This window comes from Poecilia formosa, unplaced genomic scaffold, assembly GCF_000485575.1.
Source record: "Poecilia formosa unplaced genomic scaffold, Poecilia_formosa-5.1.2 Scaffold404, whole genome shotgun sequence".
Taxonomy (NCBI): domain Eukaryota; kingdom Metazoa; phylum Chordata; class Actinopteri; order Cyprinodontiformes; family Poeciliidae; genus Poecilia; species Poecilia formosa.
Genome location: NW_006800343.1, coordinates 182317 through 192261, shown reverse-complemented (window position 1 = coordinate 192261; position 9945 = coordinate 182317). Strand labels below are relative to the sequence as shown.

The window sequence follows — 9945 nt, the reverse complement described above, 5'->3', positions numbered from 1 at the left end:
GAAAGAGACAGACAGAGATAGGTGAGACAGACAGACAGAGACAGATAGAGACAGACAGAGATAGGTGAGACAGACAGACAGAGACAGATAGAGACAGACAGAGATAGGTGAGACAGACAGACAGAGACAGATAGAGACAGACAGAGATAGGTGAGACAGACAGAGACAGGTGAGACAGACAGACAGAGACAGGTAGAGACAGGTAGAGACAGGTGAGACATGTACCTTGTTGCTGTCTGCGTCTCTGAAGGACAGGCTGAAGTAATCTCTCTCCAGCAGATTGAGGTGATCACAAACTTTCTCAAACAGCTGCAAACCTCGAGATCGTTTCTGTAACCAGAGAGCGAACGGGTAGTTGTTGCTACTGGTTTACTTCATGATTTGACTAGGACAGTCCACATTAGTCAACATTACTGTGGTTTACAGTAACATTAATTAGCACAATGGCTAAATGTCAGGCAGGTAACGACAGAAAGAGAAACAGATTAAAATAAATATTTTTATTTCTGAATAAAATCATTTAAAGGTGAGGAGCTAAACAGCTAGCTACGCTAACTGATCAGGGGTCAGTCCTCTTCACTAGCACTGCAGCGCTAACCTGAATGGGGTTTAGTGGAAACAAATGGTAAAGTGCTGATCTCAACCATGTTGAACGCACCGTGTGACATTTCCACTTCAAGAAATGGAACAAAAACGTCTTCAAAATAAGAGCATGAGTACAAACATCCAACTACTTTAATAATGATAACTTCAACACAGACATTGAACTTTATTCAACCGAAAGTTTAGCAAACAGCAGAGCTAGCTAACACTTCAGAATTTAAGCTAAGTGCGCTACATTTAGCTCCACTGTTAGCTGATTAGTCCTGAACCCCCAATCTTGTAAAAGTCTAGAATTGTCCCTCCAAAAAAAAAATCACTGAAGAAACATTTGCATTTAAATATTAATATGAAAAGGCAAAAGAAACAAAGAACGAACTAAATCTGCCATTTATCTCAGAAAAAAATACTTAATTTTTAGGTCCCCCCTCTAATGTTAGAACAATGGTTCAGTCCAACTTGAAGGAGGAGCAACAGCTGCAATGGCACCGGCTGGTCAGAGCCGCTAAGTGAGGAGCTAGCTGTTAGCTGTTAGCTGTGGCTCTGCAGCACAAATAAAAACCCTCCAGTAAGTAAATACTTAAAAGAAATGTAAACATTTTATTTACTTTCACTGCTCAATAACAACAAACACATTGACAATAAAAATCAGACTGCAGTTTATTTTATTACTTTGGCTGAATCATGATAAACTGCCTTATTAGCAAAACTGCTACACTGCTTTCATAGAATTAAGCTTTTTGTTAAAGGTAGCAAACATCTCATTCATATTTAACTCTTTAACTTTTAGTTAATTAGAAGAGTTTGAAACGGGAGGGAGGAGCTGAGCAGGTGGACCAGCTCAGAGTGGGAGCTGAGAGCGGATAGAAAAACAGAAAACTGCCTTTATTTCTCATTGTCTTCAATGCAGAGCCACAAAATAAAATTAATATTTTTCTGTAGAAGCCCTGGTGCTTTCAGTGTCACGTTTAAGTTATAATACCCCCCAGATATTCATTTCTACCTACCTGTTGGTTCTCTGGCACCCAGGACATGACAAAACTAAAAACGGCTTAAAAATAAAGCAACTTAAGTTATAATTTAAACAGCCCATAACTTGTATTGCGAGCCATTTCAACAAATCAATGTTTATGAGGAATTTTATTAAGAGCAGTTACTCATTAAAACATTTGTATTTTGTATACACCTTTAAATTTTTGCAAAGGTGTAGCAGAGATCAGATCAGTCAGACTGAACAAAACTTGTATAGAAGCAACATTTGAATTTTAGTTTTACTTCACTGCAGGCTGCTTACTTAGAAAAACACCTTTGATGTGCATTACTAGTCATTTTTGGTCCTGCAGCTTGAATGTGGTTTAAAAACTTTTTAAACCATTTTTACGTGACATTTCACTGTAACTTTGCCGACCCCCCCCCTCCCCCAAAATTGCTCTTAAGAAATGTTCCTGTTTATGGTTCCCCCCAATAATGAGATGGGATCTACGCCCTTGTCTGTCCCTGTCCAGTTTGTCCATCATGTGTCCCCTCCCCTCAGCGCCACCCATCTCACCTCCACGATGCAGGTGAACTGCGACCCGTCCAGCAGCGCCACCCGGGTCTGCATGGTTCTGAAGCCCAGCGCGGTTCTGGCCGGAGAGCGAGTGACGCGTCCGCCTGACGACAGCGGACTGCTGGAGTCCTCAGCCAATGAGCTCTGAGCTGGGCCCTCCCCTCCCTGAGAAAACAGGAAGTGATGTCACCATTAACAGCAGGCCTGAGGTCAGAGGTCATCCTGGGTCTGAGGCCAGTTACCTGTTTAGGTGTGGAGTGGGCGGCGGCTTCAGGGAAAGGCTCCGCCTCTGGGGGCTGGGCTTCACTTGGCTCTGTTGTCATGGTGATTCACCTGGAGACAGTGATGTCACAGCTTAATGCCACGGTTACCACGGAGACCAGTGATGTCAGAGCAGGATACGATTCAGGAAGTGATGTTTGGTTCATTACTTAATGGTTAATTAATCATCACTTGATGCTGATGTGATACCAGGCCACCCAGAACCCAAACTGAACCTCCAGACCAGAACCGTGACATCACGCCAACTGCCATGGTAACCAGCCGCTGACCCGTCCAGCTGTCAGGTGAATGGTTACCACGGCAACAGCAGCGAGAGAAGGATTACAGCCGGAGACAATCTGATGTAATCTGATTTGTTGAGGATGATGATGAGATTCTGAGAGGAAGGTTCTGGAACCAGAATGGAAAAACAGCTGGTTCTGGTTGGGTTCTGACAAACTGGTCTAGTTTGTCAGAACCCAACCAGAACCAGAATTTAAAATCATCATTTTAGAGGATTAACCATTTGGAACCTTCAGAACCTCCTGAAGATCAGTGACGTTAGATGGTTCTGATGGTTCTGGTTCTGATGGTTCTGATCTCGAAGCCTGTCTTGGTTCTGGTAAAATGGACCGGTTTTGTTCTGGTTCTGGTGAATTGGACCGGTTCTGTTCTCCAGGCTGTACTAATGAAGTCAGAATTATTCGTACAGGAGAACTGAACCTGCAGAACCAGAGTCGTCAGGTTCTGGAAGAAGCCAGGACTCAGAACCGGTTCGGGTCCCGGGTGGGTTGAAGCAGCAGGACCCTCCCATCATCATCATCATCATCATCCTAATCTTCCTCAGCAGCAGCACGCGCTGCTTTGTTCAGGTGATCCTGATGAAGATGAGGATGCTCTTCATCACCAGAACCAGCTGACTCACCACCCGCAGCACGAACCCGAACCGAACGCATAAGACCGGGTCCAGACCGACCGGACCGGACCGCAGCGCAGCTCTTCCTCCTCCTCCTCTTCCTCTGCGGGAGTGTCCCGGGGCACGCGCGTGCCTGAGGTCCTGCAGCAGGACACGGACACGCGCATCGGGCTGCAGCGGGACCGGAACCGAGCGGCAGTAGCTGGAGGTCCTGTCCAGTGACCGAACCGGACCGAACCGAACCGGACCAGCTGCTCTGACATCAAAGCACCACTTTACCTGTCCTCGTGCAGGACGCTCGCCCTCTTTCCGCCGGTCAGCGATGCCGCTCTGCTCTCTACGTCATCACCTACTACGACTGGCTGTGACGTAATGACGCACGCCGAGCTCCGCTAGCCTTTGTTTGGAAATATTATTAAACTTTCATATAGTCATTCTTCAGACGCCGCGGAGCCCCGGAGGTTCAGGGGCCCCCCGAGGGCCGGAACCGAGGGTTCAGGGGGCCCAAGCAGAGAGTTCCTCTCTGATGTTGCAGTAAATCTGTTTTCTCATGCTGGTGAGCTTAATCTGATCAGCAGAACCAGAACCACAGAATCGGGTCGGTTCTGTTCCCCTCAGGAACATTCAGGAGTTTTTACTTAAAATGCCCAAAATGTTTCACATTCAGCCCTTTTTGCTAACAGCCTGTAAATCAAATCACAAAGCATCTGCTGTTTAATGTCATTAAAACTAATTATTTTTATTCCCTCGTTTCAATGAATCATTACAGACATAAACATTGACCTGGTTGGGTTTCTGTCTCATTTTCCAGTAAATGTTTCCCAGATTGAACATTTTCACTCATCATCCATCAATCACGTCTTACTTTGACTTTTCTCAAAATAGCAGAAACCATCTGCAGTGAAGCTTCAGAGACTCGTTTCCTCACTGACTGGAACTGGAGCCATGCTACCTGCTGTGCTAACAGATACGCTAACTGCTAACAGATATGCTAACTGCTGTGCTAACAGATATGCTAACTGCTGTGCTAACAGATATGCTAACTGCTGTGCTAACAGATACGCTACCAGCTGTGCTAACAGATATGTTACTTGCTGTGCTAACAGATATGTTAACTGCTGTGCTAACAGATATGCTACCTGCTGTGCTAACAGATATGCTAACTGCTGTGCCAACAGATAAGCTAACTGCTGTGCTAACAGATATGCTAACCACTGTGCTAACAGATATGGTAACCACTGTGCTAACTGATGCTAACAGTAAAACAATGTCCCTCTGTCCTGAACCGCTGGTTGAGTTCAGTGAGACGGATCTGAGCGCATAGATCTATGAGGAGTGTGACTGTAAAAATCTTGTTTATTAAAACAAACTTTGCATACTTTTATTTTTAATATTTCATTATGATTACAATCATTATGACCCAGATTTTAATAATCAGATTATTAATGAACAGATGACCTGTGTGTGTGTGTGTGTGTGTGTGTGTGTGTGTGTGTGTGTGTGTGTGTGTGTGTTACTCACCGGTGCAGACAGGAAGTGATCCGTTCAAACAAAAGAAGAAAAAAAATTAATGAGATGAAAGAAGTGATGACATCACAGCTCTTCTTCTGCTGCTATTATTATAGTGGGTTGGTGACATCATCATCATCGTCACCCTCCATGAACCTCCTGAACACACACACACACACACACACACAGCCCAGCAGAAGTCATACTGGGAGTTCTGGTTGAAGCTTCAGGAAGTTTTCACGGCTCTGGATGTTTAATGCATCGATGAGGATTTAAAGTGAAAACTGAATTCTGACAAAGTATCTGTCAGGGGAAGAGACACAAACATGGAGGACCCATGTGGCCTAGTCAAAGCAGGAGGAAGATGAGCAGCTGGACTGAAACCCGTCCAGTACCGAACACTGACTGGATAAACTTCACGTCACATGTTTTACTCAACAGTTTAACAGAAATAAAAAATAATAATAATATCAATAATAATAATAATAAATCAGTGAATATTTCCTGCTGCTCCTTTAAGACCCGAACCAAAACTTCCGAATCCAACCGGGTCAGGAGGCCTTGGTCCCGGTCCGGACCGGCAGAACACGGCTGGGGAGCAGCAGGGAGGAAGAGGAGGATGAGGAGGAAGATGATTACCTGAACAGGTTCCGCAGCAGCGAGGAAGAGGATGCTGGTTCTGGTTCTGGTTCTGGCGGTCCGGTTCTCCCACTCAGTCTGTCTGCAGCTGTTTGGCGGATTATTGGTTTCTGTTCAGGCTCCGCCCCCAGATTATCTCCCCCCCCTCCCCTCCTCTCCCGGTCTGCCAGCTGCAGGAGGGGGAGGCGGGGGGACTGATGGAGACAGTGAGCCTGGTTCTGGTCCCGGTTCTGGTTCTGTTGATGCTGTTCTCCTGCAGGGATCAGAACCTCTCAGAGTCTCAGGTCCATTCTGGTTCTGGAGGACAGAAGACTCCTGCACTCTGATTGATCCAGACTCCTGGGGGGCGGGGCTTGTCAGACTCCTGGAGCGCTCCGATTGGTGGAGCCAAACTGATCCGAGATCAGATTCCCTGATGGCCGAAAGTCTGAGAGACACGAGGGCAGGAGTGTCCTCCTGTCTGTCCTCCTGCTGCCAATGAGAGGACAGACAGAGGGACAGAAGGAGGTAGTGTCCTCGTCCAGGGGACGTCCTCATGTTTGTCCTCCATCAGAGTTCAAGACCTGAGATCATCCAGAACCAGAACCAGAACCAGCTACTTCCTTGTTCTGTGATGTCATCAGTGACTCTCCAGTAAACAGATCATCAGAACCGGGCTGGGACCGGTTTCTAAAAGTTCCGGTTCAGATTGGTTCAGATTGGCCAGAGGGGTACCGACCAGGTCGGGTCGGGTCGCCTCTCAGACTGCAGCTCCAACAGAACCCTCAGTACCTGTCCCGCTGCCAGAACCGTGTTGCGCTGAGGCGGTTCTGGTTGTGACCCGGCCATCATGTTGGACCCTGGTGTTGACAGGAAGTCCCAACATTTCTGAGGAAACTCTGGACACGTAGTGACATCACTTCCTGTCAGCAGCCTGAATAGACAGGAAGTGACCCCACCTTCTTCCTCTCCCTTGGCCCGGTTCTGTGTCTACAACAACCTGATCCCCAGGTGAAGGTTGACCCTGGAGCCGACCCAGAACCTGTGAATGTGGGCGGAGCCCCGGAGGAAGGAGGAGTCAGAGACAGTCAGCTGGACAGTTTGTGCTTTATTTGCTGTGGTTTCACTTTGTGCTTCAGTGAAGCTTCGCTCAGTGGAAGATGCCGCAGCTCTGACCGCAGGAAGTTCTGCTGACGGTCCATCTGGGTCCAATCAGCTGCAACAGAACCAAGATCAGAACCAGGGCTGAAACATCCGGTACCGACGGGTTAGAGGACCCTGGACAGGCTAAAGACTCACTGGAAGCAGTTCAGTCTGAGATGCATCAGACTGAACTGGTTCCTGCCTGTTCAGTCTGAATCAGTTCCCACTGAGAAAAATCAATTCAGTGTGAGAGGAATCAGTTCAGTGATCATGTTAGAACCAGCTCAGGTTCTGGACGGGTCGCTCCAGACCATCACCAGTTCACCCAGTCAGCCAGTAGGACTGGTTTTAGAGTTCTTCCTGTTGAGGCGACCTGTGAACTCTGACCTCTGACCCATTTTCTCTGCTTCATAATCACAGTTAGATTGTTTTTGAGTTTAAAGGTCCGGTAGAGCAGATTGGGATTCTAACAGGTCGAGTTTAGTCTTCCAGAGGCGGCCATCTTTAACGTGGAGGGGGCGGTTCCTAAGCAGGTGGGCGGAGCCTGCAGAGCAGCAAAGGATGAAGATGTTTGATGTCTTCATCACAGCAGGTCATGTGACCGGCTTCTAGAACATGCAGTAAAAACGACATGCTGTCCAACATGTCCAGCAGGTGAGGACAGAAGGACAACCTGTCCATTTCTCCAGGTCCAACACAGCAGGGATGGACACCTCCGCCAAGGAAAGTAGTCCCAGAAGAATGAAGCATAGAAGATCAAAAAGTGCAAAATACTGAAGGTGCTTAAAGAGCATGCACTGCAGGCATGGAGCAAGAACAGCCTCCGACCTCTGACCCCTGACCCCTTCCACTTAGAGAGACGAAGAAGAAGGACCTGCTGCTGGACTGGGACTGGTGTCCTTCCAGGACATCTTGAATTAGTTAGAAGACTTGGGATTAGTTGGACTAGTTAGCCTTAGTTATGGTCAGTTTGTGTTGGTTTCTGGAAGGGAAACGGGGACAGGCTGATAATCTACGCTTTCCTGAAAGGACTGAATCGAGTCATCTTGGATTAGTTGGATCTGTTTTGGTTAATCTGGTTTAGTTAGTGTAAACAGGGACACGAAGACAATCTGTGGTCTCCTGAATGGTTCAGTTTGGGTCAAGTGGGTCCAGTTCTGTTGGCTGGATGAGACTGGGTCCCACCAGATAACTGATGAACAGGAAGTTGGCTCATCTCTCCAGTGGAAGACCCCTTATTGCTGCTGCTGTCATCATCGGCTTCATCAGTCAGGCTCCTCTTCCTCCTCGTCTTCCTCCCCCCAGGGGGCTGGTGGGACCTCAGGGTGTCTCTGGTTGTGAGGGCTGAGCCTCCACTTCTGGGGTCACCTTGTGTGATGAAGACCACTCGAAGGACTCGTCCTCTCCTTGCGCCAGCTTGCAGTAGGCCGTGTTAAAGGCGGCGGTTGGGAGGCTCTGTCTCCTGCAGGGTGGGGCTGGAGTGGAGGAGGAGGAGGAGAGGAGTTGGGACAGGGAGGAGAGGGAGGAAGAGGAGAGCAGGAGCAGAGCCTCGGAGCCACGGTGAGGCGGAGGAGTGGAGGCACACAAAGGCGGCGGCTGCATCTCCTCCTCCTTCTGCTCCTCCTCCTGGCCGCTGCTCCTGGCCCAGAAGGAGTGTCTCCTGCGGGCGCTGGGGGAACGCTGGCGGGGCCGGGGCAACGTGAAGGAGCTCAGCGCCTCTTTGTGGTGGGGGGTCCAGCAGGGGTCAGAGGTCAGGGGTAGGGAGTGTCTGTTGGAGGAGGAAGGAGGAGGTGCAGGCAGATGCTCCTGGCAGACACTAAAGACTTCTCCTCCTCCTCCTCCATCACTGCACCTCCTGCTACTGGCTGGTTGCCTTGACAACAGCAGGGTGGCGGGACACATCTGGGACTTTGACTCCAGACTCTTGGACTGGACATAGTTGATGAGTCCATTGAGCGGATTGGCTAACGGTTGGTGGGCGGAGCCAGAGGAAGAAGGGTGGGGCTTCCGGACGCTGTGGAGGTCGATGACGGTGGAGTAGATGTCCCGCAGGTTGATGACCTTCGTCTTTTTGTCCCGGTTCTCATGCAGGACTGCGTTGGCACAGATGAAGAGGAAGATGCCGATCCCCATGATGAGCGGGCCGAAGACCTTCAGCCTATCAGAGTACAGATACCTGCAGAGACAGCCAATCAGGACGCTTCAGAAGCAGGTCAAAGACAGTTCCACCTAAACTACCAGTCCACTGACACATCCCCCAGCCCGTCCAGACCCTGGATCGAGGGTCAGCCCACAGATCCTGTAGCTGACCTGCAGCTCCCCTGCTGGTCGGTCGTCACATTGAGGTAATTGATGTTCGCTCACCTGTCCAGGAAGTCTTCCAGAAATCCTTGTGGAACATCTCGAGAGGTCCCGTTGACGGTCTCTGATTGGTTGAAGCCATTTCCTCTGTCATTGGTTCTGTCTCCTCTGTCTGACTCCGCCCACCTGGGTTCCTGCATATGGCACAGCGACATATCAGAACGGACACAAAAAGGACTCTACTGGTTCTGCTCAGGTAAACTCTCACCTGGCCTTCAACAAGTGCTGGTGCTGGACTACTGAAGGACATCAAGGCCATAGTGGTGCCCTCCTGTGGCTGGGAGCTGAAGAACAGTCCGTCCCGAGGCCAGTAGCCCAGAGCTGCCATCAGAACCCCGACTATCAGAACCAGAATCCCCAGAACGGCCACCAGACCCGAGATGGAGCACAGCTTCAGCTTCCCCTTGACCACCACCACCTCGCTGCGTCTGGACAGGAAGTGACATCATCTTATGATGCAGGGACTGCCCCCTCTGGCAGTGTGTGTGGGTGTGTGTTACCTTTTGTTCTTGCTTTTCTTCTTGTGTGGGTGGGATCTGTGTGGTTTGGACCTCAGAGAGTCTTGTCGCCGCGCGTTGATCCTCAGCAGTCCGCCTGTCGCAATCATCACAGGCTACCAATCAGACGGTGGCTGAGCGGGTCAGGCCCCGCCCATTGCCACCTCACCTAGAACAGAGACACTCCTGAGAACCAGTACCAGGAACCTAGATAACCCACACTAAACCCAGGACTGGAACCAGTGATAGACCTCAGAACCAACCGGAACCAATCATGGACACCAGAACTAATGACGGACCTTAGAACAAACCAGAACCAATGATGGACCTCGGAACCAACCGGAACCAATCATGGAGCTCAGAACCAATGATGGACCCTAGAACCAACCGCAACCAATGATGGACCCTGGACCTTCTACTCTAACAAATGGGAACTACATCTCCCAACATGCATTTATTGTATCAGCAGACTCCTTCTCTGTGAGGAAATC

The 9945-nt window shown here is 49.2% G+C and overlaps 2 protein-coding genes across 35 annotated transcripts in view; both read right to left on the bottom strand.

The window, feature by feature from the left end:
- LOC103154865 (protein 4.1-like) overlaps positions 1 to 5503 on the bottom strand; it is a 19328-nt gene extending 13825 nt beyond the window's left edge. For 10 of the 19 annotated variants that reach the window (XR_001659293.1, XR_001659292.1, XR_001659295.1 and 7 more), the window contains exons 1-4: positions 3606 to 3781; positions 2392 to 2482; positions 2150 to 2314; positions 226 to 330 (exon numbers count right to left, since the gene is read on the bottom strand). Coding sequence is in view for 13 of the 19 variants with exons in the window: in XM_016663095.1 (XP_016518581.1) it covers positions 226 to 330; positions 2150 to 2314; positions 2392 to 2472 (351 nt within the window). In the remaining 6 variants the exon portion in view is untranslated. Of the gene's footprint in view, positions 1 to 225; positions 331 to 2149; positions 2315 to 2391; positions 2483 to 3335; positions 3585 to 3605; positions 3785 to 5474 lie in introns of those variants that run through there. The other 9 variants (XM_016663106.1, XM_016663098.1, XM_016663108.1 and 6 more) reach the window with 8 other exon arrangements.
- Positions 5504 to 7619: 2116 nt separating this feature from the next.
- The window catches only part of LOC103154864 (transmembrane protein 200C-like), a 3322-nt gene continuing 996 nt past the window's right edge, over positions 7620 to 9945 (bottom strand). For 4 of the 16 annotated variants that reach the window (XM_016663122.1, XM_016663119.1, XM_016663113.1 and 1 more), the window contains 4 exons: positions 9458 to 9860; positions 9166 to 9385; positions 8961 to 9091; positions 7620 to 8772 (listed from right to left, as the gene is read on the bottom strand). In XM_016663122.1, coding sequence (XP_016518608.1) covers positions 7917 to 8772; positions 8961 to 9091; positions 9166 to 9385; positions 9458 to 9564 — 1314 coding nt within the window. In that variant the 5' untranslated portion in view covers positions 9565 to 9860 and the 3' untranslated portion in view covers positions 7620 to 7916. Of the gene's footprint in view, positions 8773 to 8960; positions 9092 to 9165; positions 9386 to 9457; positions 9861 to 9945 lie in introns of those variants that run through there. The other 12 variants (XM_016663124.1, XM_016663110.1, XM_016663114.1 and 9 more) reach the window with 6 other exon arrangements.